The 25,812-nt window shown below is 46.2% G+C and overlaps 1 protein-coding gene across 1 annotated transcript in view; it reads left to right on the top strand.

The window, feature by feature from the left end:
* The first annotated feature begins 984 nt into the window (after positions 1-984).
* The window catches only part of actr8 (actin related protein 8), a 37,330-nt gene continuing 12,502 nt past the window's right edge, over positions 985-25,812 (top strand). Inside the window, exons 1-5 of the mRNA XM_086001649.1 lie at positions 985-1,346; positions 9,284-9,454; positions 9,716-9,826; positions 10,215-10,319; positions 21,537-21,710. Coding sequence (XP_085857775.1) covers positions 1,239-1,346; positions 9,284-9,454; positions 9,716-9,826; positions 10,215-10,319; positions 21,537-21,710 — 669 coding nt within the window. The 5' untranslated portion in view covers positions 985-1,238. The remainder of the gene's footprint in view (positions 1,347-9,283; positions 9,455-9,715; positions 9,827-10,214; positions 10,320-21,536; positions 21,711-25,812) is intronic.

Consider the following 25,812-nt stretch of genomic DNA (forward strand, 5'->3'; position numbering starts at 1 on the left):
TCGGCTTCAGTGCGTTCCTTGTTCCCTTTTCTCGGCAGGGCAACCGGCGCTGGGTACAACCCGTTGACGGCGAACAGTTTCAGCCGCTGGGCTGGATCTTGCTCAGTCTCCCTCGCTCGGGCTCTGTCTCTCCCGCTCGCTCGGGCTCTGTCTCTCCCTCAGCGGCTTCCAATCGCGCCTCCCAGCCCTCTCGCAGTCAGGTGCTTTCCTCCCCGGCTGCGGCTGAGTTCTCCGTGATTTATTTATTTTTATATCTTCCCGCGCCTTACGATCCCGGTCGCAGCGCCTCGTGGCCTCGGTAGCTGCCCGGCCTTTTTCGCCGGTCACGGTCTAGCTGTCTCATGACGCCGTTGCGTCTCCCAGCCCGCTTGTACCGCGGCTTCCGTGCTCCACGCTGCCCCAGTCTCAGCGCCTCTGGGCCCGACTTCTGTCCGGCTCCTTTCCCCCGACCGTGGTCGAGTTCACCGCCCTTATCCTCCGTTTATTTTCCCTTTACTCACAGTCACCGTGGCCGACTTGCTTCTCGTGCTGATCGGCTCACTCACCACCGTGGCAGAAGGGACAATCAGTGCCTGTTGCTGATGGAAGGCTTCGTGTCTGAATTCTTCCTTCTTCCTTGCTCTGCAGACTCGAGTTTTCTCTCAGCAGAACGACGAGGGCGGGTGCCTCTTCTCGACGCTCGTTAACTGCTTCGGAAGTATTGTTGCCACAGGGTAAGATCGAACTCGTCGCCACTGTAAAGTCTGTAGGTATTATGGCGAATTAATACACAGACTACAAGAGTAACTTTAACAGGACTTTACTATTCGAAGGTCAGGGCGAATCTGCCCAATAAATCCTGACACAGCACTTATATACCGGTGTGGTCACCGTCGGTATTACAGTATACAGCAGCCAAGATAAAGTAGTGCCACACCTAAAATAGTTCTCTTAAAGGTGGACGGTTACATACAATAGTTCTCTTAAAGGTAGAACAGTTACATACACTGCACCTTGCACACACAGTAAGCAGCATCAGAAGACAACCACTGTAAAGGCTCTTTAAAGAAAGGGGACAGCAGGCAGCACAAGCTGTGCAGACACACACACACAGGAAGCGGCACAGGCGCAGGATCTGCAGACACACAGACAGGAAACAACACACGAGCTGCACCGAAACGGCTTGTGTCAGTGCGAAGTATTTTGGGCAGAGCCAGGGGCGCCATCCCGGGAAGGGAACCTGCTGCTGGGCCGGTAAAATGACGCAAGTGGAACAGGATAACGGCAAAGAGAAAGAAAAGGAGAAGGAGCAGCGCGGGGTGAAGCGGCCGATAGTCCCCGCCGCCATCCCAGAGTCTGTACTCGAGGTGAGTACGAGAGAGGAGTCGGCGCCAACCACGGGCCCGGGGCAGAGGGGCCAGAGACGGTAACTGGCTTCACCGCGGTACATCCAACACAGCGGCCTTCGTCTGCTGGGCATTGGGGCCGGGCCTGGCCTGGCGGTGGACTCCTAACCTGCAGCTCCTCCCCTCAGTACCAAAGCGATGGGAATTTGTCCCTAACTTTGGGTAAAGATGTACCTTTCTTCCATAAACTGCCCACGAGTGCAGCAACACAACTTACTGTGCGCTATAATTAGGGGGGGGAAAAGTTAAAATCAAGCTGAAAATATAATATGTTGAAGAGGATGCAGAGGCAAATAGTGCTCAAGAGCAAAGGGGATGAGTTGTGACTACTGAGAAATGAAATTAGCACAAGGTGCTTTAAACTTTTTTTATTAAAACTTCTGTACAAAATTTGAATGATGCTGTTCAGGCTACATTTATTGGCGCTCCTAAGTTGCCCTGAGAAGGTGGCAGTCTGCCTTCTTCAACTGCAGTTATTGTAGTGATGGGTGCTAGCGAGGGAATTTCAGAACTTTGACTCGGTCACAGTGATCGGAATGGTGGACGATATATGTCCAAGTCAGGGTGTGTGTGACTTGGAGGCTATGGTGTTCCTATGACATTGCTGCTCTTGACCTTCTCGGTGGTGGAGGCCGCAGGCAGCGAGGTACCACCATTGCTCCTTTTCCGCCGCCTTCGTCTCCGTGCCCACTCCTTTGGCCAGGAGTCTTTTCCCCCCCCCCCGCACGACTGACCCTTTCTCCCGCTTGCAGAATTCCCGTTCTACCTGGACCCCTCCCCCTGGCCTCTTACCCTCTCTAGATCTTTTCATCGCTAACTGCCGCCGTGACATCGGCCGTCTCCATTTCTCTGCTCCCCTCACTCACTTCAACCTACCTCTCTCTGAACTTGCAGCACTCCATTCTCTTAGATCCAACCCTGACATTGTCATTAAACCCGCTGACAAGGGTGGTGCTGTTGTTGTTTGACGAACTGACCTCTACCTAGCGGAAGCTGAACGCCAACTCTCCGACACCACCTCCTACCTCCACCTGGACCATGACCCCACTACCGAACATCAAACCACCGTTTCCAAGACTGTCACTGACCTCATCTCCTCTGGAGATCTCCGCCCGCCCCCCGCTGCCACCAACCTCATAGTTCCCCAACCCCGCACAGCCCGCTTCTACCTCCTTCCCAAGATCCACAAACAGGACTGCCCTGGTAGACCCATCGTTTCAGCCTGTTCTTGCCCCACAGAACTTATCTCTTCCTATCTCGACTCGTATCTTTTCTCCCCTTGTCCAGTCTCTTCCCACCTACATCCGCGACTCTTCGGACGCCCTCCGCCACTTTAACAGTTTCCTGGCCCCAACCGCTTCCTTTTCACCATGGACGTACAATCCCTCTACACCTCCATCCCCCACCAGGATGGCCTGAGGGCGCTCCGCTTCTTCCTTGAACAGAGGCCCGTCCAGTCCCCATCCACCACCACCCTCCTCCGCCTGGCTGAACTTGTTCTCACATTGAACAACTTCTCCTTTAACTCCACTCATTTCCTCCAAATCAAAGGTGTTGCTATGGGTACCCGCATGGGTCCTAGCTATGCCTGCCTTTTTGTGGGATATGTGGAACAATCTTTGTTCCAGTCCTACTCAGGTCCCCTCCCTCACCTCTTTTTCCGATACATTGATGACTGTATCGGTGCCGTTTCCTGCTCTCGCCCCGAACTAGACAATTTCATTCACTTTGCCTCCAATTTCCACCCTTCTCTCACCTTCACATGGTCCATCTCTGACTCTTCCCTTCCTCGACTTCTCCGTCTCCATCTCTGGGGATAGGTTATCGACCAATATTCACTACAAGCCCACTGACTCCCACAGCTACCTGGACTACACTTCCTCCCACCCAGCCTCCTGTAAGGACTCTATTCCATTCTCCCAGTTTCTCCGTCTCCGCTCCGACGATGCCACCTTCCACACCAGTGCTCCCGACATGTCTTCCTTTTTCCGCAACCGAGGATTCCCCTCTACCGTGGTTGACACGGCCCTCGACCGTGTCCGTTCTATCTCCCGCACTTCTGCCCTCACCCCTGCCCCTCCCTCCCGGAACCATGATAGGGTTCCCCTTGTCCTCACCTTTCACCCCACCAGCCTCCACATTCAACGGATCATCCTCCGCCATTTCCGCTACCTCCAAAGTGATCCCACCACCAAACGCATCTTCCCCTCCCCTCCCCTTTCAGCATTCTGTAGGGACCGCTCCCTCCGAGACACCCTAGTCCACTCCTCTATCACCCCCAACAGCCCTTCCCCTTCGCCTGGCACCTTCCCGTGCAAGCGCAGGAGATGTAACACCTGCCCCTATACCTCCCCCCTTCCCACTGTCCAGGGCCCCAAACACCCCTTCCAGGTGAAACAGCGATTTACTTGTACTTCTTGCAATCTAGTATACTGTATTCGCTGCTCACGATGCGGTCTCCTCTACATTGGGGAGACCAAACGCAGATTGGGTGACCGCTTTGCGGAACACCTCCGTTCAGTCTGTAAGGGTGACCCCGAGCTTCCGGTCGCCTGTCATTTTAATTCACCGCTCCATTCCCACTCGGACCTCACCGTCCTTGGCCTCTTGCATTGTTCCACGGAAGCTCAACGTAAACTCGAGGAACAGCACCTCATCTTCTGATTAGGCACTTTGCAGCCTTCCGGACTCAATATCGAGTTCAACAATTTCAGATCATAACCTCGGCCCCTAAGACTTATTTACTTATTTTTTTCCACCCCTTTGTTTTGGGTCCTCCTTCCCCCCCCCCCCCCCCCTTTCCTTTTGTTTCTCTCTCCCACCTGGCAGCTGTCTCTTATCCTGCCAGTACACTTCATACCTAATCTCAGCTGTCTTTTGTCTCCACTGGCCTATTACCATCTCGTCTGGTTTTGAATACCTTTTAATGTCTCTTTTACTTCTTTTGTTCGATCGCAGCCCTGCCTTCGATCTATTTTATTTCCTTTCCAGTTTTGAAAAAGGGTTTCGACCCGAAACGTCAACTCAAATTTCTCTCCACGGATGTTGCCTAACCTGCTGAGTTTTTCCAGCATTTTCTGTTGTTATTTTGGATTTCCAGCATCTGCAGTATTTTGCTATCGCATTAAGCTAATGTAGGTCTGTTGCTGCAGTGCATCCATAGATACTACATACTGCAGTCAGTGAGCAGTGGTGGTTGAGTGAACTGATATTGACCCAGAATTTGCGGTCCTGATGACCGTGAAGTGGCAGCGTTCGCCGTCATTCTGCCTTTAAAACTGACCACAACTTCAGGATTTAGCGCATACACAGCCTATTGCAGAAAGCCTGAAGTTGTGGTCTGTCATTCACTGCTCTGACATAGCCTGCGCTGTTCCCCCTGCCCCCACACAGCCGGCAATTGGTGCAATCTCAAATCATGGAAACTGATGAAAACTTCAGCTCTTCCCCAGTAATTACGCTGTTAAATACCCCATAATTTAAATTTTGTGCAGTGTCAAATGTATCAATTTTAATAATTTTTAAGAAACTAAAAAAAACCATCTTTTTTAAGGTTCATCTTTATTTCAGGTTTGTCTTTTCCCCATGTGAGAGCTGCAATTTTTGTTTTGCTCTCTAACATTTTTAAAAAAGTTATAATTTTAAGAGTCCTGTTTCGCTGTCTGAGAATTCTGCATTTTGATTGGCTGCTTAGACAGTTTGTTGACGTCACAGCAGTTTGTACTATGGGGTTCCCACTATACTACGTTGATTTGAATTACGAGTCGGAAAACCCGAACTTCTCGACACAGGTATTGTGAGATTTTTGTGCAAAGCTTATTTTGGGATTAGCGGTGAACGCCTTTGCTTCGCCGCTGGCCGCAAATTCTGGGCCATTAAATCTAGTGACGGGCGCCAATCAGACTGCTATATTCTGAATGGTACTGAGCTCGATTGTTGTGGCTGCATCCATCTAGGCGAGTATCGAGTATTCCATCACACTCCTGACTTGAGCCTTTTAGATGGTGGAAAGGCTTTGAGAGATCACGAGCCATCATCACAGAGTACCCGACTTCTGCCCTATTCTTGTTAACATGGCGTTAATACGGCTGGTCCAGTTAAGCCCTTAGTCAATGATTTAAAAAAAAAATGTATTCATTCCTGGGATGTGGGCGTCATTGGCAACGCCAGCATTTATTGCCCATCCCTAATTGCCCTTGAGAAGGTGGTGGTGAGCCGCCGCTTTGAACTGCTGCAGTCCTTGTGGTGAAGGTACTCCCACAGTGCTGTTAGGAAGGGAGTTCCAGGATTTTGACCCAGTGACGATGAAGGAACGGCGATATATTTCCAAGTCCAGATAGTGTGTAACTTGGAGGGGAACTTGCAAGTGATGGTGCTCCCATGCGCCTGCTGCCCTTGTCCTTCTAGGTGGAAGAGGTCACGGGTTTGGGAGGTGCTGCTGAAGAAGCCATGGCGAGTTGCTGCAGTGCATCTTGTAGATGGTACACACTGCAGCCATGGTGCGCCGATTGGTGCAGGGAGTGAATGTTTAAGGTGATGGATGGGGTGCCAGTCAAACAGGCTGCTTTGTCGTGGATGGTGTCGAGCTTCGAGTGTTGTTGGAGCTGCACTCATCCAGGCAAGTGGAGAGTATTCCATCACACTCCTGACTTGTTCCTTGTAGATGGTGAAAAGGCTTTGGGGAGTAGGGGGTGAGACACTCGCCGCAGAATACCCAGCCTCTGACCTGCTCTTGTAGCCGCGGTATTTATGTGGCTGGTTCAGTTAAGTTTCTGGTCAATGGTGACCCTCCAGGATGTTGATGGTGGGGGATTCGGCGATGGTAATGCCGTTGAATGTCAAGGAGCAGTGGTTAGACTCTCGCTTGTTGGAGATAGTCATTGCCTGGCACTTGTGTGGCGCGAATGGCACTTGTGTGGCGCGAATGTTACTTGCCACTTATCAGCCCAAGCCTGAATGTCATCCCGGTCTGCTGCATTCGGGCATGGACTGCTTCATTATTTGAGGAGTTGTGAATGGAACTGAACACTGCAATCAGCAGCGCACATCCCTCCATCATAAGGTCAGAAATGGGGAAGGTCATTGATGAAGCAGCTGAAGATGGTTGGGCCTAGGACACTGCCCTAAGGAAATCCTACAGCGATATCCTGGGGGTGAGATGATTGACCTCCAACAACTACAACCATCTTCCTTTGTGCTAGGTATGACTCCAGCCAGTGGAGAGTTTTCTCCCTGATTCCCATTGACTTTAGTTTTATTAGGGCTCCTTGATGCCACATTCTGTCAAATGCTGCCTTGATGTCAAGGGCAGTCACCCTCACCTTGCCTCTGGAATTCAGCTCTTTTGTCCATGTTTGGACCAAGGCTGTAATGAGGTTGGGAGCCGAGTGGTCCTGGCGGGACCCAAACTGAGTATCAGTGAGCAGGTTATTGGTGAGTAAATGCTGCTTGATAGCACTGTCGACGACATCTTCCATCACTTTGCTGCTGATTTGAGAGTAGACTGATGGGGCGGTAATTGGCCGGATTGGATTTGTCCTGCTTTTTGTGGCCAGGACATACCCGGGCAGTTTTCTACATTGTCGGGTAGATGCTAGTGTTGTAGCTGTACTGGAACAGCTTGGCTAGAGGCGCGGCTAGTTCTGGAGCACAAGTCTTCAGCACGACAGCCGGGATATGGTCAGGAGCCATAGCCTTTACTCTATCCAGTGCGCTCAGCCGTTTCTTGATATCATGTAGAGTGAATTGAATTGGCTGAAGACTGGCTTCTGTGATGGTGGGGACTTCAGGAGGAGGTCGATATGGATCATCCACTTGGCACTTCTGGCTGAAGATGGTTGCTAACGCTTTAGCCTTGTCTTTTGCACTCGCGTGCTGGGCTCCGCCATCATTGAGGATGGGGATATTCATGGCGCCTCCTCCTCCTGTTAGTTTACTTGTCCATCACCAATCACGACTGGATGTGGCAGGACTTTGATCTGATCTGTTGTTTGTGGGATAGTTTAGCCCTGTTTATACCATGCTGCTTCCGCAGTTTAGCATGCATGTAGTCTTGTATTGCAGCTTCCCCAGGTTGGCGCCTCATTATTAGGTACGCCTGGTGCTGTTCCTGGCATGCTCATTTGCACTCCTCATTGAACCAGGGTTGGTCCTCTGGTTTGACGCTAATGATAGTGAGGGATATGCCAGGCCATAAGACTACAGATTGTGATCAGTTTTGAGCTGCTAGATCTGTTCCGAATCTATCCCATTTAGCACGGTGGTAGTGCCACACAACACGATGGAGGGTGTCCTCAGTGTGAAGATGGGATTTCGTCTCCACAAGGACTGTGCGGTGGTCACTGCTACCAATGCTGTCATGGACAGATGCATCTGCGACCGGTAGGTTGGTGAGGATGAGGTCAAGTAGGTTTTTCCCTCATGTTGGTTCTCTCACCACCTGCCGCAGTCCTAGCCTGGCAGCTATGTCCTTCAGGACTTGGCCAGCTCGATCAGTAGTGGTGCTACCGAGCCACTCTTGGTGATGGACATTGAAGTCCCCCACCCAGAGTACATTCCGTGCCCTTGCTACTCTCAGTGCTTCTTCCAAGTGGTGTTCAACATGGAGGAGTACTGATTCATCAGCTGAGAGAGGACAGTAGGTGGTAATCAGCAGGAGGATTCCTTGCCCATGCCATGAGACTCCGGACCCCAAGTTGAGGACACCCAGGGCCACTCCTTCCTGACTGTATACCACTGTGCCGCCACCCCTGGTGGGTCTGTCCTGCCCATGGTGATGGAGGAGTTTAGGACATTGAAAGGTATGATTCTGTGAGTATGACTGTCAGGCTGTTGCTGACAGCTCTCCCAATTTTGGCATCGGTCCCCAGATGTTAGTGAGGAGGACTTTGCAGGGTCGACTGTGCTGGATTTGCCATTGTTGTGTCCGAAGCCGGTGCTGAGGTCATTCGTCCGGTTTTATTGTTATTATCTTTCGTAGCGGCTGTGTACAACTGAGTGGCTTGCTAGGGCATTTCAGAGTCAGGCCAGACCCACAGGATGGCAGATTTGCTTCCCTAAAGGACATTAATGAACCAGATGAGTTTTTACAACAATCCGATAGTTTCATGGTTACCATTACTGATACTAGCTTTTTATTCCAGATTTATTTAATTGAATTTAAATTCCTCAGCTGCCATGGTGGGATTTGAACTCCTGTCTATGGATCATTAGACCAGGCCTCTGGATTACTGGTCCAGTAACATAATCACTATGCTACCCTTCCCCTCTCCAAGACGTTGATGGTAAGGGATTTAGCTGTGGTGGTGCCATTGAAGATCAGGCGGAGATGGTTGAGCTTTTTAGCGATGGTTATTGCCTGGCATTTATATTCCAAACCGAGATGTTCAGTTCCTTCTGTAGGCTGACATTGCCTGTTTCGTTATCAGAGCTCTACTCCTGAGCTTATTTTGAAGGAAACTTAGAAAAACATACACGCGCACGGGAGAGGATGTAGAGGCGAGCAATACAACTAGTCTCCAAGTGCATATGGGATGAGTTATGACTGAGGATAACACTTATGTACCACCTTCAACATAATATGTGACCCAAAGTGCTTTAAACTTGAGCTGTACAGTAAAGAAAGAAAGCAGTTATAGGAGGTACACTTAATTAATCACTTTAGGTTTGCTTTATCTAAGCCAGGAAAGTAGGATCAGAGGTTTCAAATTAAATTAGTGAAAAGTGAATTAAAACATTGTTAGAAAAAACTTTACCCAAGGATTAATAAATGTTTGGAATAATCTACCAGCAAGGGTTAGGGTACTAGAAGTGGTAATGCTTTTTTTCATTCTTGACTTTTCTTGTATATGTTCTTAGGATGGATTATAAACTGAGGTTTTTAATATTTACTTTTGAAGCCAATACAGAGTAACTTCATTGTGGTTATTCACCCTGGTTCATCCACTCTGAGGATTGGTCGAGCTGCAGATACACTTCCTGTTGGTGTATCTCATGTCATTGCCCGAAGACATAAACAACAAGGACAGACTCGATATGAGGACCCATGGCTCCAAAGGGATGGCCTCAATGTAAGCTTGTTTTTTTGTTGTGTCCTTTTTTTTAATCGTGACTAAGTTCAGCCTTTTAGTCTGCAGACATTCAGGTTGTAGATGAGGCGAAGAATTCATGCTTAGGGTTAAATCCTAGCAGGCCAATCGTTGCCTGAGAAAACCAATTTCATTTTCACAGGAGAAATGTGTTTTTTATCTGATGATTAACTTAATTGCTAATGTGAAGATAATCTAAAATTGAAAATCCACAAATAAATTAAATTGTGTTTTTTTTTTAAGAAACCAGAAAGTAATGACCAAAGACAGAATGGTCTTAAAATGGTGGATCAGGCCATATGGTCCAAAAAGATGTCAAATGGTGCGAGGCGAATACCAGCTCCACCAGATCAGGTAAAGTAATACAGTTTGCTGGCGCAAGATTACATTACAGCACTGATTTTGAACATGGGGAAAGATGGGCATCTTTTTAAAAAAAAAATAAAAAAAAACTGTTGGTTAATATCTGCCTTCCTTATTGAAATATTACTTTGATGCAATAAAGTATGATCAGCAATTCAGAAGATCACTTATTATTGTTAAACACTCTTATAGTTTGACATTTTCCATAAAGTTTAGACTGTAAATTTTTGTGCAATGGAAACAGACATTTGCTTGAAACCCAATATGGTAAAAAACTACAGCTGGTGGCAAGGCAAATGTTTCCCCAGTACACGTGGTATGAATTTGAGAGCTTTTTGAGTAGTGGATGGCACATTATAACATTTTATGTACTTTTCAGGTGAGGGCATATAACAAGCAGATGAGACCAGCAGTCTTGGACACCAATTCTGGGGTCAAATGGACAAACACCTCACATCAACCTGAGTTTCTTGTAGGAGAAGAGGTCATTTTTTTTAACTTGATATGTAAACCTTGTGTTGTGTATGTCCTATATAAATAGACATTTTACCATTGGATGATATATGGATTATACGTGAATAAGCCCTGGTGCCTAAGGTTCTATAATCTCAAATGTGGCTGGTTATCAATCCTTTATAAAGTCAGAAGAGGAAGTGAACCACACAGTTGTTATTTAACATAGAAACATAGATGATAGGAACAGGAGTAGGCCATTCGGCCCCTCTAGCCTGCTCCGCCATTCAATGCGATCATGGCTGATCATCCAAATTCAGTACCCTGTCCCTGCTTTCTCCCCATATCCCTTGATCCCCTTAGCCTTAAGGAATATATCTAACTCCTTCTTGAATATATTTAATGAATTGGCCTCAACTGCCTTCTGTGGTAGAGAATTTCACAGGTTCACCACTCTCTGGGTGAAGAAATTCCTCCTCATCTCAGTCCTAAATGGCTTACTCCTTATCCTTAGACTGTGACCCCTGGTTCTGGACTCCCCCGCCATCGGGAAAATCCTTCCTGCATCTAGTCTGTCTAGTCCTGTTAGAATTTTATAAGTTTCAATGAGATCCCCTCTCATTCTTCTAAACTCTAGTGAATATAAGCCTAATCGACCCAATCTCCCCTCATACGCCATCCCAGGTATCAGTCTGGTGAATCTTCGCTGCACTCCCTCCATGGCAAGAACATCGTTCCTCAGATAAGGTGACCAAAACTGCACACAATACTCAATGTGTGGTCTCACCAAGGCCCTGTACAACTGCAGCAAGACATCCTTGCTCCTGTACTCTAATCCTCTCGCTATGAAGGCCAGCATACCATTTGCCGCCTTAACCGCCTGCTGCACCTGCATGCTTACCTTCAGCGACTGGTGCGCAAGGACACCCAGGTCTCGTAATGATCTAGACAAGGGAACTAGATGTAATATCTCCAAATTTGCAGACGACACAAAGCTGGGTGGGCGTGTGTGCTGTGAGGAGGATGCCGAGAAACTACAGGATGATTTGGACAGGTTGGGTGATTGGGCAGAAGCATGGCAGATGCAATATAACGTGGATAAATGTGAGGTTATCCACTTTGGTGTCAAAAACAGGAAGGCAGATTATTATCTGAATGGCAATAGATTGGGAGAAGGGGGAAGTGCAACGAGACCTGGGTGTCCTTGTGCACCAGTCGCTGAAGATAAGCATTCAGGTGCAGCAGGCGGTTAAGAAGGCAAATGGTATGTTGGCCTTCATAGCGAGAGGGTTTGAGTACAAGAACAAGGATGTCTTGCTGCAGTTGTACAGGGCCTTGGTGAGACCACATATTGAGTATTGTGTGCAGTTTTGGTCGCCTTATCTGAGGAAGGATATTCTTGCCATGGAAGGAGTTCAGCGAAGATTCACCAGGCTGATACCTGGGATGGCCGAATGACTTACGAGGAGAGATTGGGACGATTGGGCTTGTACTCGCTGGAGTTTAGAAGAATGAGAGGGGATTTCATTGAAACTTATAAAATTCTGGCAGGACTGGACAGACTAGATGCAGAGAGGATGTTCCCGATGGTTGGGGAATCCAGAACTAGGGGTCACAGTATAAGGATAAGGGGTAGGCCTTTTATGACAGAAATGAGGAGAAATTTCTTCACCCAGAGAATGGTGAACCTGTGGAATTCTCTACCACAGAAGGCAGTAGAGGCCAATTCATTAAATATATTCAAGAAGGAGTTGGATATATTCCTTAAGGCTAAGGGGATCAAGGGATATGGGGAGAAAGCAGGGACTGGGTACTGAACTTGGATGATCAGCCATGATCGCATTGAATGGCGGAGCAGGCTAGAGGGGCCAAATGGCCTACTCCTGCTCCTATCTTCTATGTTTCTATGTTTCTCCTTTTCCCAATCTATTGCCATTCAGATAATAATCTGCCTTCCTGTTTTTGCCACCAAAGTGGATAACCTCGCATTTATCCACATTATACTGCATCTGCCATGCATCTGCCCAATCGCCTAACCTGTACAAATCGTACTGGAGCTTCTCTGCATCCTCCTCACAGCACACACGCCCACCCAGTTTTATGTTGTCTGTAAACTTGGAGATATTACATCTGGTTCTCTCGTCTAGATCATTAATATATATTGTGAATAACTGGGGTCCTGGCACCGATCCCTGCGGTACCCCATTAGTCACTGCCTTCCACTTGGAAAAAGACCCGTTTATTCCAACTCTTTGCTTCCTGTCTGCCAACCAGTTTTCTATCCAAGTCAGTACCTTACCCCCAATCCCATGTGCTTTAACTTTGCACGCTTGTCTCTTATGCGGGACCTTATCGATAGCCTTCTGAAAGTCCAAGTACACCACATCCACTGGTTCTCCCTTATCTATTCTACCGGTTGCATCCTCAAAAAATTCCAGTAGATTAGTCAAGCACGATTTACCTTTTGTAAATCCACATTGACTTTGTCCGATCCTGTCACTGTTTTCCAAGTGCTCTGCTATTACATCTTTTATAATGGACTCTAGCATTTTACCCACTCCCGATGTCAGGCTATAATTCCCCGTTTTTTCTCTACCACCTTTTTTAAATAGTGGGGTTACGTTAGCTACCCTCCAATCCATGGGAACTGTTCCAGAGTCTATAGAATTTTGGAAGATGGCCAGCAATGCATCTACTATTTCTAGGGCCACTTCCTTAAGTACCCTAGGATGTAGATTATCAGGCCCTGGGGATTTATCGGCCTTCAATCCCGTCAATTTCCCTAACGCCATTTCCCTACAAATACTGATTTCATTCAGTTCCTCCCTCTCGTTCCCCGACATCTCTGGGAGATTATTTGTGTCCTCCTTTGTGAAGACAGAACCAAAGTATGTATTTAATTGGTCTGCCATGTCTTTGTTCCCCATTATAAATTCCCCTGATTCTGACTGCAAGGGACCTACGCTTGACATTACCAATCTTTTTCTCTTCACATATCTATAGAAGCTTTTACAGTCAGTTTTTATGTTCCCTGCAAGCTTACTCTCATACTCTATTGCCCCCTCTTAATTAATCCCTTTGTCCTCTTTTGCTGAATCCTAAAATGCTCCTAATCCTCAGGTTTGCTGCTTTTTCTGGCCAATTTATATGTCCTCTCCTTGGATCTTATGCTATCCCTAATTTCCCTTGTTAGCCAATGTTGAGTCACCTTTTTTGTTTTATTTTTATGCCAAACTGGGATGAACAAATTCTGTAGTTCATCCATGCAATCTTTAAATATTTGCCATTGCCTATTCGCCGCCAACCCTTTAAGTAACATTCCCCAATCCATCCTAGTCAACTTGAGCCTCATACCATCGTAGTTTCCTTTATTTAAATTCAGGACCCTAGTCTCTGAATCAACTACTTCACTCTCCATCTTAATGAAGAATTCTATCATATTATGATCGCTCCTCCCCAAGGGGCCTCGCACAACAAGATTGCTGATGAATCCTTTCTCATTACATAATACCCAGTCTAAGATGGCCTGATCTCTAGTTGGTTCCTCGACATATTGGTCCAGGAAACCATCCCGTATACACTCTAGGAATTCCTCCTTCACAGTATTGTTATTAATTTGGTTAGACCAATCTATATGTAGATTAAAGTCACCCATGATAACTGCTGTGCCCTTATTGCACGCATCTCTAATTTCCCGTTTAATGCCATCCCCAGCCTCAGCATTACTGTTTGGGGGTCTGTATACAACTCCCACTAATGTTTTCTGCCCCTTGGTATTTCTCAGCTCTACCCATACAGATTCCACATCATCAGAGCTAATATCCTTCCTTACTATTGTGTTAATCTCCTCTTTAACCAGCAATGCTACCCCACCGCCTTTTCCTTTTTGCCTGTCCTTCCTGAATATTGAATACCCCTGGATGTTGAATTCCCAGCCTTGGTCACCCTGGAGCCATGTCTCCGTAATCCCAATTATATCATATCCGTTTACATCTACTTGCGCAGCTAATTCATCCACCTTATTTCGAATGCTCCTCTCATTAAGACACAAAGCCTTCAGGCTTGTTGTTTTTTTAACACTCTTAGACCTTTTAGAATTATTGTTTACTGTGGCCATGTTTGATTTAAACCCTTGATTTCTCTGACTTCCACTTTTGCTTTTCTCCTTGTCTTTTGCTTCTATCCTTGCTTCCCTTTGCTCTGTCTCCCTGCACAGGTTCCCAACCCCCTGCCATTTTAGTTTAAACCCTTCCCAACAGCACTAGCAAACACTCCTCCTGGGACATTGGTCCCCGTCCTGCCCAGGTGCAAACTGTCCAGTTTGTACTGGTCCCACCTCCCCCAGAACCGGTTCCAATGTCCCAGGAATTTGAATCCCTCCGCCTTGCACCATTCTTCTAGCCACGTATTCATCTGAAATATACTTCTATTTCTACTCTGACTAGCACGTGGCACTGGTAGCAATCCTGAGATTACTACCTTTTGAGGTCCTATTTTTTAATTTACCTTCTAACTCCCTATATTCAGCTTTTAGGACCTCATCCCATTTTTTACCTATATTGTTGGTACCTATATGCATCACGACAACTGGCTGTTCACCCTCCCCCTCCAGAATGCCCTGCAGCTGCTCCAAGACATCCTTGACCCTTGCACCAGGGAGGCAACATACCATCCTGGAGTATCGTTTGCGGCCGCAGAAACACTTATCTATTCCCCTTGCAGCAGAATCCCCTATCACTATAGCTCTCCCGCTCTTTTTCCTCCCGTCCCGTGCAGCAGAACCACCCATGGTGCCAGGAAGTTGGTTGCTGCTGCCTTTCCCCGATAAGCCATCCTCCCCAACAATATCCAAAGCGCTATATCTGTTTGAGAGGGGGATGGCCACAGGGGACCCCTGCATTACCTGCCTGCGCTTACTACTCTGCCTGGCGATCACCCATTCCCTTCCTGCCTGTGCAGCCTTTACCTGCGGTGTGACCAACTGATTAAACGTGATATCCACGACGTCCTCAGCATCGCGAATGCTCCAGTATGTATCCGTTCGCAGCTCCAGCGCCGCAATGCGGTCTGCCAGTAGCTGCAGCTGGATACACTTCCCGCACACATGGTCGTCAGGGACACAGGAAGTGTCCCTGATTTCCCACATAGTGCAGGAGGAGCATGCCACGGCCGAGCTTTGCTGCCATGACTTATCCTTTAATTAATTTAAATTAAATCAATACCACCAATTATACTACAATTAAATGATATACTCAAGGGCCATTGTTTCCTAGCACTCCCTGCTACACAAGAGACTTTAGAAACTATAACCACAAAATTAAGACCTTCTAAACTTTATAAACTATGAACCTTAACTGTCGAGCTATAGAGTAGTATAAGTACTCACCCAATCAGCTGCTTCCACCTGCCCGCGTCACGTTTAGAATCGTGACGTGGTTCTGGAACGCCGCCACCGGTCTGCGAGATTGGGCTTTTTTTTTCCACAGGCTTACCAAAGAAGTGAGTTTAAATACTCACTGAACCTCTGCTCTCACCACTCCCGACAATGACCTGTGGGAAAAAAAGCCCGCGAAAGTGAGTTTAAATACTCACTGAACCTCCGCTCTCACCGCTCCCGACAATGGCCTGTGGGGGAAAAAAAGCCCGCGAAAGTGAGTTTACATACTCACTGAATCTCCGCTCTCGCCGCTCCCGACACTGGCCTGTCTTAAGGTCAAGCCCTTTTGTTTATACTGGGAACAAAAGAGCTGAACATCAACGTTGTGTCAAATAAAAACACTCCGACATTACAACACAAATACAATAGCAAAATACTGCGGATGCTGGAAATCTGAAATAACAACAGAAAATGCTGGAAACATTCAGCAGGTCAGGCAGCATCTGTGGAGAGAGAAACAGAGTTAACGTTTCAGGTCAATGACCCTTCATCAGAACTGGAAACAGTTAGAGATGTAACAGGTTTTAAGCGGGTGCAGAGGCAGGGAAAGGAGGAGGGGAGGAAAAAACTAAAGGGACGGTCTGTGATAGGGTAGAAGGCAGGAGTGGTTAAATGTTGCAAATGGGGATGGAGAATCATCAACAGCTGCCGCCTGAAAAAATAGGGGCAGAGGTTACAATCTAAAATTGTTGAACACAGTGTTGAGTCCAGAGGCTGTAAAGTGCCTAATCAAAAGATGAGGGGCTGTTCCTCGAGCTTACGTTGAGCTTCATTGGAACAGTGTAAGAGGCCGAGGACAGGGATATCAGAGTGGGAGTGGAGCGGAGAATTAAAGTGACAGGCGACTAGAAGCTCGGGGTCACCCTTACGGAGATGTTCCGCAAAGCGGTCACCCAATCTGCGTTTGGTCTCCCCAATGTAGAGGAGACCGCATCGTGAGCAGCGAATACAATATACTAAATTGCAAGAAGTACAAGTAAATCGCTGTTTCACCTGGAAGGTGTGTTTGGGGCCCTGGACAGTGGGAAGGGAGGAGGTAAAAGGGCAGGTGTTGCATCTCCTGCGCTTGCATGGGAAGGTACCGTGGGCAAGGGAGGGGCTGTTGGGGGTGATTGAGGAGTGGACCAGGGTGTTGCAGAGGGAGCGGTCCCTTCGGAATGCTGAAAGGGGAGGTGAGGGGAAGATGCGTTTGTTGGTGGGATCACGCTGGAGGTGGCGGAAATGGCGGAGGATGATCCGTTGAATGTGGAGGCTGGTGGGGTGAAAAGTGAGGATAAGGGGAACCCTATCGTGGTTCTGGGAGGGAGGGGATGGGGTGAGAGCAGGTGCGGGTAATGGAATGGACATTGTCGAGGGCCATGTCAACCACGGTAGAGGGGAATCCTCAGTTGAGGAAAAAGGAAGACACATCGGAAGCACTAGTATGGAAGGTGGCATCGTCCGAACAGATGCGGCGGAAACCAAGAAACTGGGAGAATGGAATAGAGTCCTTACAGGAAGTGGGGTGGGAGCAAGTGTAGTCAGTGGGCTTCTAGTGGATGTCTGTCGATAGCCTACCCCCAGAAATGGAGACAGAGAAGTCAAGGAAGGGAAGGGAAGAGTCGGAGATGGACCATGTGAAGGTGAGGGAATGGTGGAAATTGGAGCAAAATGAATGAAATTTTCTAGTTCGGGGCGAGAGCAGGAAACGGCACCAATACAGTAATCAATGTACCGGAAAAAGCGGTGAGGGAGGGGACCCGATTAGGACTGGAACAAATAATGTTCTACATATCCCACGAAAAGGTAGGCATAGCTAGGGCCCATGCGGGTTCCCATAGCAACACCTTTAATTTAGAGGAAGTGAGTGGAGTCAAAGGAGAAGTTGTTCCATGTGAGAATAAGTTCAGCCAGGTGGAGGAGGGTGGTGGTGGATGGGGACTGGTTGGGTCTCTGTTCAAGGAAGAAGCGGTGTGCCCTCAGGCCATCCTGGTGGGGGATGGAGGTGTAGAGGGATTGGACGTCCATAGTGAAAAGGAGACGGTTGGGGCCAGGAAACTGGAAACTGTTAAAGTGGTGGAGGGCGTCGGAAGAGTTGCAAATGTAGGTGGGAAGAGACTGGACAAGGGGAGAAAAGATAGAGTCGAGATAAGTTCCGTGGGGCAAGAACAGGCTGAAACGATGGGTCTACCAGGACAGCCCGGTTTGTGGATCTTGGGAAGGAGGTAGAAGTGGGTTGTGCGGGGTTGGGGGACTATGAGGTTGACAGCCATGGAGGGAAGATCTCCAGAGGAGATGAGGTCAGTGACAGTCTTGGAATCAGTGGCTTGATGTTTGGTAGTGGGGTCATGGTCCAGGGGGAGGTAGGAGGAGATGTCAGAGTTGGCGTTCAGCCTCTGCACGGTAGAGGTCGGTTCGCCAAACAACAACTGCACCACCCTTGTCAGCAGGTTTAATGACAATGTTAGGGTTGGATTGATGAGAACGGAGTGCTGCAAGTTCAGAGGGAGTTAGGTTGGAGTGAGTGAGGGGAGCAGAGAAATTGAGACAATCGATGTCACGCCGGCAGTTAGCAATGAAAAGATCTAGAGAGGATAAGAGGCCGACCCTGAGCTTCCGGTTACCTGTCACTTTAATTCTCCGCGCCACTCCCACTCTGACCTCTCTGTCCTCGGCCTCTTACACTGTTTTAATGAAGCTCAACGTAAGCTCAAGGAACAGCACCTCATCTTTCGATTATGCACTTTACAGCCTTCTGGACTCAACATTGAGTTCAACAATTTCAGATCATAACCCCTGCCCCTATTTTTTCAGGCGGCAGTTGTTGATGATTCTGCAATTCCCATTTGCAACATTTAACCCACTCCTGCCTTCCACCCTATCACAGACCGTCCCTTTTGTTCTTTCCTCCCCTCCCCCTTTCCCTGCCTCTGCGCCTGCTTAAAACCTGTTACATCTCTAACTGTTGCAGTTCTGACGAAGGGTCACAGACCTGCAACGTTAACTCTGTTTCTCTCTCCACGGATACTGCCTGACCTGCTGAGTGTTTCCAGCTTTCTCTGTTGTTACTTTACACCCCAACATTACGCCAGCGGTGAAACTTTATTCACCACTTGTGCCCATGGCGCTTAAGCAGAGTAACTACAAAATAATAGTTACTAAACTTCAAAAAGTAATCCATTAGCTGTGAAGTGTGTTGTGAGATCCTAAACACATTAAAGGCCCTACATAAATTGTAGTTGTACGAGTTTCAGCCTTGGTTCAGTGGTAGCACTCTCGCCTCTGAGCCATAGAAAACATTAGAAACATAGAAGATAGGAGCAGGAGTAGGCCATTCGGCCCTTCGAGCCTGCTCCGCCATTCAATGAGATCATGGCTGATCATCCCAATTCAGTACCCTGTCCCTGCCTTCTCCCCATATCCCTTGATCCCTTTAGCCTTAAGAAATATATCCAACTCTTTTTTGAATATATTTAATGAACTGGCCTCCACCACCCTCTGTGGCAGAGAATTCCACAGGTTCACCACTCTGTGGGTGAAGAAATTCCTCCTCATTTCAGTCCTAAATGTCCTACCCCTTATCCTTAGACTATGACCCCTGGTTCTGGACTCCCCGGCCATCATAAACATCCTTCCTGCATCTAGTCTGTCCAGGCCTGACAGAATTTTATAAGTTTCGATGAGATCCCCTCTCAATCTTCTAAACTCCAGTGAGTATAAGCCCAATCGACACAATCTCTCCTCATACGTCATTCCTGCCATCCCAGGTATCAGCCTGGTGAATCTTCGCTGCACTCCTTCCATGGCAAGAACGTCCTTCCTCAGATAAGGCGACCAAAACTGCACACAGTACTCAAGGTGCGGTCTCACCAAGGCCCTGTACAACTGTAGCAAGACATCCTTGTTCCTGTACTCGAACCCTCTTGCTACGAAGGCCAACATACCATTTGCCTTCTTAACCGCCTGCTGCACCTGCATGCTTACCTTCAGCGACTGGTGCACAAGAACACCCAGGTCTCTTTGCACTTCCCCTTCTCCCAATCTATTGCCATTCAAATAATAATCTGCCTTCCTGTTTTTGCCACCAAAGTGGATAACCTCACATTTATCCACATTATAGTGCATTTGCCATGTTTCTGCCCAATCTGTCCAAATTGTACTGGAGTTTCACGACATCCTCCTCACAGCATACCCTCCCACCCAGCTTTGTGTCGTCTGCAAATTTGGAGATATTACATCCAATTCCCTCGTCCAGATCATTAATATATATTGTGAACAGCTGGGGTCCTAGGACCGATCCTTGCGGTACCCCACTAGTCACTGCCTGCCACTCGGAAATTGACCCTTTTATTCCAACTCTTTGCTTTCTGTCCGCCAACCAGTTCTCTATCCAAGTCAATACCTTGCCCCCAATCCCATGTGCCTTAATTTTGCACGCTAATCTCTTATGTGGGACCTTATCGAAAGCCTTCTGAAAGTCCAAATACACCACATCCACTGGTTCTCCCTTATCTATTTTACCAGTTACATCCTCAAAAAATTCCAGTAGATTAGTCAAGCATGATTTACCTTTTGTAAATCCATGTTGACTTTGTCCGATCCTGTCACTGCTTTCCAAGTGCTCTGCTATTACATCTTTTATAATAGATTCTAGCATTTTCCCCACTTTCTAGCATTTTCCCCACTACCGATGTCAGGCTTACCGGTCTATAATTCCCTGCTTTTTCTCGACCACCTTTTTTGAATAGCCAGAAGGTTTTGAGTTCAAATCCCACTCCAGAGATTTGAGCAGATAATCTAGGCTCACCCTTAAGTGCAGTACTGAGGGAGCACTGCAGTGTCGGAGGAGCTATCTTTTGGGTGATAAACCAAGTTTGCCTTCGCAGGTAGACATAAAAGATCTCATGGTGCTATTTGAAGAAAAGCAGGGGAGTGCTCCCTGGTGCCCTGGCCAATATTTAGCCATCCACTAACAGCACTAAAACAGATTATTTGGTTAGGGTTAGGGTCAGGGTTGATGTTTGTGGGACCATGCTGTGTGCATTGTAAAGTCCTTTGGGGTGTCCTAAGGTCACGAACAGCACTTTATAAATGCAAGTTCTTTGTCTAAATTCTTCTATTTTTTTCTTTCTCAGTTTATTGTACATAAAATGTTCAAATGCAGGGCTAACTTGCTTTACATCCTTTGAGTCAACAGGACGACTCTGGGTTTATCCGTTGACAGCCTAACGCATTTTCCCTAGACCTTTTGTGCTTGCACTAGGGTACAATTTATGAGCCATTCTCCTGTTAGATTTGTCTCTTCATAGCCTCTTATGACACCAAATATACAAACTGCATAATCTTGCTCGTTATCACAGGTTTTTTTTCTTCTGCAGTTGGAAGTGTTGGTATTAACACTTTCATTTTAGTTTAACCAACCAATCTTGTGAAACTATTTTATACTTGCTCTGTGGTATTTTGTGTAACTTTACTAACAAGAAAGGGCACTGTGGCAATTAAGTTAATCATTAGGCAATAATGTTTGTGGTTTTTCGAGGTGAGAGGACTATGGTCTATCCCAACCTCTGTAGCACCTAATTCACTGGTCTTCTAATCCATCATGTTAGCCTCTCTTTTGTTCTTTCTACTTTTTTTTTACATAGAATTTACAGAAACAGGGCATTTGGATCAACTGGTCTGTGCCACTGTTACTAGAATTTGATCTGCCTAGCTTTTGGGTTCATTTAGTAACGGATAGAGCAGCAAATTTGTTTCATAATAGAGGTTGAAATTGTACAATCCAAGGCTAAGCATGATGAACAGTATTGTCATCCCATTCTCTTCCAACAGGCATTGTATGTAAATCCATCAGACTGCTACAATATACATTGGCCAATTCGCAGAGGTCAGTTTAACCTTCATGCAGGACCTGGAGGCTCTCTCACTGCAGTACTGGCTGATCTGGAGTCTATATGGACATATGCTATTCAGAAGTTCCTAGAAATTCCCCATAAAGATTTGAAGGTTAATAACTGAACTTTCTTGATGTAAACGGAAAAACTCCGAAGTGTATTAGGATTTGTTCTATTGTGAAATATTTCAATTATTGACCACTCTGCCATCAATCATATGTTATAGTGAGAATGTTTTATTATAAACTGCATTTTAACTTTAAGTTAAGTCAAATGGACTGTAAGCTATTCACTTTTGTTGCATAATTCTCTTTAATTAATTCAGTTATACAACGAATTCCTGATAAGAGCATAAAAGGCAGGAGTAGGCCATTCGGCCATTCGGCCCTTCGAGTCTGCTCCGCCGTTCAGTAAGATCATGGCTGATCTTCTACCTCAACTCCACCTTCCCACACTATCTCCATATCCCTTGATTCCCTTAGTATCCAAAAATCTATTGATCTCTGTCTTGAATATCCCGGCAGACTGGAAAACTGCTAATGTAACACCCTTATTTAAAAAGGGCAGTAGACAGAAGGCTGGAAACTATAGACCGGTTAGCCTAACATCTGTGGTAGGTAAAATTTTGGAGTCCATTATTAAGGAGACAGTAACAGGACATTTGGATAAACATAATTTAATAGGACAAAGTCAGCATGGTTTTATGAAGGGGAAGTCATGTTTGACAAATTTGCTGGAGTTCTTTGAGGAAGGAACATATAGGGTGGATTAAGGGGAACCAGTGGACGTAGTGTATTTAGACTTCCAAAAGGCATTTGACAAGGTGCCACACAAAAGATTATTGCTCAAGATAAAAAATCACGGGTTTGGGGGTAATATTCTGGCATGGATAAAGGATTGGCTATCTAACAGAAGGCAGAGAGTTGGGATAAATGGTTCATTCTCAGACTGGCAATCAGTAACTAGTGGTGTTCCGCAGGGGTCAGTGCTGGGTCCCCAACTCTTTACAATCTATATTAACGATTTGGAGGAGGGGACCGAGTGTAACATATCAAAGTTTGCAGATGATACTAAGATGGGAGGGAAAGTAGTGAGTGAGGAGGACATAAAAAACCTGCAAGGGGACATAGACAGGCTAAGTAAGTGGGCAGAGATTTGGCAGATGGAATACAATACTGGAAAGTGTGAGGTTATGCACTTTGGCAGGAAAAATCGTAGAGCAAGTTATTATCTTAATGGCAAGAAACTGGAAAGTACTGAAGTCCAAAGGGATCTGGGGGTCCTGGTGCACGAAACTCAAAAGGTTAGTATGCAGGTGCAGCAAGTGATTAAGAAGGCCAATGGAATGTTGGCTTTCATTGCTAGGGGGATAGAATATAAAAATAGGGAGGTATTGCTTCAGTTGTACAAGGTATTGGTGAGACCGCACCTGGAATACTGCATACAGTTTTGGTGTCCATACTTAAGAAAAGACATACTTGCTCTCGAGTCAGTACAAAGAAGGTTCACTCGGTTAATCCCGGGGATGAGGGGATGGACATATGAGGAGAGGTTGAGTAGATTGGGACTCTACTCATTGGAGTTCAGAAGAATGAGAGGCGATCTTATTGAAACATATAAGATTGTGAAGGGGTTGGATCGGGTAGATGCGGGGAGGATGTTCCCGATGATGGGTGAAACTAGAACTAGGGGGCATAGTCTTAGAATAAGGGGCTGCTCTTTCAAAACTGAGATGAGGAGGAACTGCTTCACTCAGAGGGTGGTAGGTCCATGGAATATGCTGCCCCAAAAAGCTGTAGAAGTTACATCATTACATAAATTTAAAACAGAAATAGACAGTTTCCTAGAAGTAAAGGGAATTAAGGGTTACGGGGAGCGGGCAGGAATTTGGACATGAGTCTAGGTTCGGATCGGTCATGGCCCTGTGGGTAGCGGAGCGGGCCCAGGGGCCGTGTAGCCTGATCCTGCTCCTATTTTGTGTGTCTTATTCTGTTAGATTCAGGAGATGGTTCTGTGATAGTAGATTGGCAGTTAGGATCTGATCAGCCATGATCTTATTGAATGGCGGAGCAGGCTCGAGGGGCCGATTGGCCTACTCCTGCTCCTATTTCTTATGTTCAAAGACTGAGCCTCCACAGCCCTCAGATTCACAACACTTTGAGTGAAGACATTTCTCCTCATCTCAGTCCTAAATAGCTGACCCCTTATTCTGAGACACTGACCCCCTAGTTCTAGACTTCCCCACCCAGGGAAACATCCTCCCAGCATCTACCTGTCAAGCCCTTTAAGAATTTTATATGCTTCAATGCGATCACCTTTCATCTTCTAAATTCTAGGGAATATAGGCCTAGTCTAATCAATCTCTCTTCATAGGACAATCCCCTCATCCCAGGATTCAGTCTACATAAGCCTTTACCAAAAATGGTCATATTCATGAGAAGTTCAATGAAACAACAGTAAGATTTTTTTAGTACAAAATTTCTATTTATTGTGACCTCTTCTTTTGTTAATAGTGTACCATTTCCATGTTCAACCATTAGACTCTCAATAAGTCCAGGGTAATAATGCACTGTGATGGTGGGACAGACAGTAACAACATTTTCAGGAGTAAAATGAACACTGTTTAATTCAGATTAAAGATAAACTCTTGAACTCTACTTCCCTTTCCTTCTCCTCCCTCTTTTTTAAGCCACATTTTTACTTTTTCCCTTTAACCTAACCTCCTCATATCTTTTTCCTCCTGGTTTCCATCATCCATTTTGGCGGTGTCAGCAACGTCCAATAACTTGGGCTTTTACTTGCTGAAAATTTGCCTCAAGGCTGGCTTCTCAGCAAATCAAGATTCCTTAGTAAATGAGCATGCCCATATGAGTAAGTGTGTACCCAACACACAGAAGGTTAATTTGCTGGAGTTTGTTTTACAATAACATTGAGAAATGCTATAACATTTTATGCAGAAGATCAAGGTAAGCTTAGTAAAATATGTAATCTGGCCAAAAAAAGTTACTTAAAGGAGATCTTCCATTTAATACTACAGAACATATATCCAAAATTTCAGAATAAAGTATTATCCCCACCTATTTCCAAGTTATAGAAGATTTTATTCCCTCCTTTGGACACCTACCATTAGACTCTCTAAGTCCAGGGTAATAATGCACCAACCACTTTAGAGTCACTTTTCACAGCGAGCAACTCTGAAGTTGCTCCAGTGACACAGGTTATGGAGGTGTACAGGAGTACCTCTACAGCAACTGGAAATTGGTGCTTCAGACTAGCCTAGCTACTGATGCGAGCTAGTACATGTTAGTATTGTCTGAGTACGTAAGAAGGTAATGCATAGAATTTGAAAAATTGTTTGATCTATCAAGACTGCTTTATCCAGAGACCGTGTTCAATCTGCCCCATCATGAATTCTGTTTTGTTTAATCTCTTAATGGAGAGTCTGCAGAAATTTCTCTCTGACCCAAAGACAGTCTAGTAAAAATACAAACATCCATCAACATTTACACCTCCACTATTCGAGAATAGTCGAGTTGCTATTAACATATGGTTTCGTGGTCACAGAAGCCATCATGTTCCTTAGAATATTTGATCAACTGTAATTGTATGGTCCAGTGGCTTCAATCCCCACTCCAAGGACTTGAGCACATAATCTAGGCTGACACTTCAATCCAATATTGAAGAATGCTGCATTATTGGAAAAAACATCTTTCAGTGATATGTTAAACTGAGGCCCCAGCTGCCTGTGTAGGTGGACGTAAATGATCCCATGGCACTATTCGTGACCTGGCTAATGTTTATTCCTCAATCAAAAGATTAACTGGTCATTTATCTCATTGCTGTTTGTGGTATCTTGCTATGTGCAGATTGGCTACTGCGTTTACCTACAAAACTACAGTGACTGCACTTCAAAACCAATTCCATAAGCTGTGAAGTGCTTCGGGACATCCTGAAGACATGAAAGGCACTACATGAGTGCAAGTTCTTTCTTTGCAATCTTTAATCCCATTCCTAACAAAATATGCATTTGGCCTTTTTTTGAAAAAGCTAAAGGATACAGCATTAACATCTTTGGCTGGGAACCTATTCTGCATATCCTCTACTTGGAGAGAAAGGGAATTTCCATTTCCACTCGTGTGAGGCGTGTTATTTGTGTCCTTTAGTTCTGTGCTCACAACCCAAGGTACACAGCCTACATATATATTTACATTATC

The sequence above is a fragment of the Somniosus microcephalus genome, chromosome 11, assembly GCF_052327205.1.
Source record: "Somniosus microcephalus isolate GS21.2 chromosome 11, FLI_Smic_1.0, whole genome shotgun sequence".
Taxonomy (NCBI): Eukaryota; Metazoa; Chordata; class Chondrichthyes; order Squaliformes; family Somniosidae; genus Somniosus; species Somniosus microcephalus.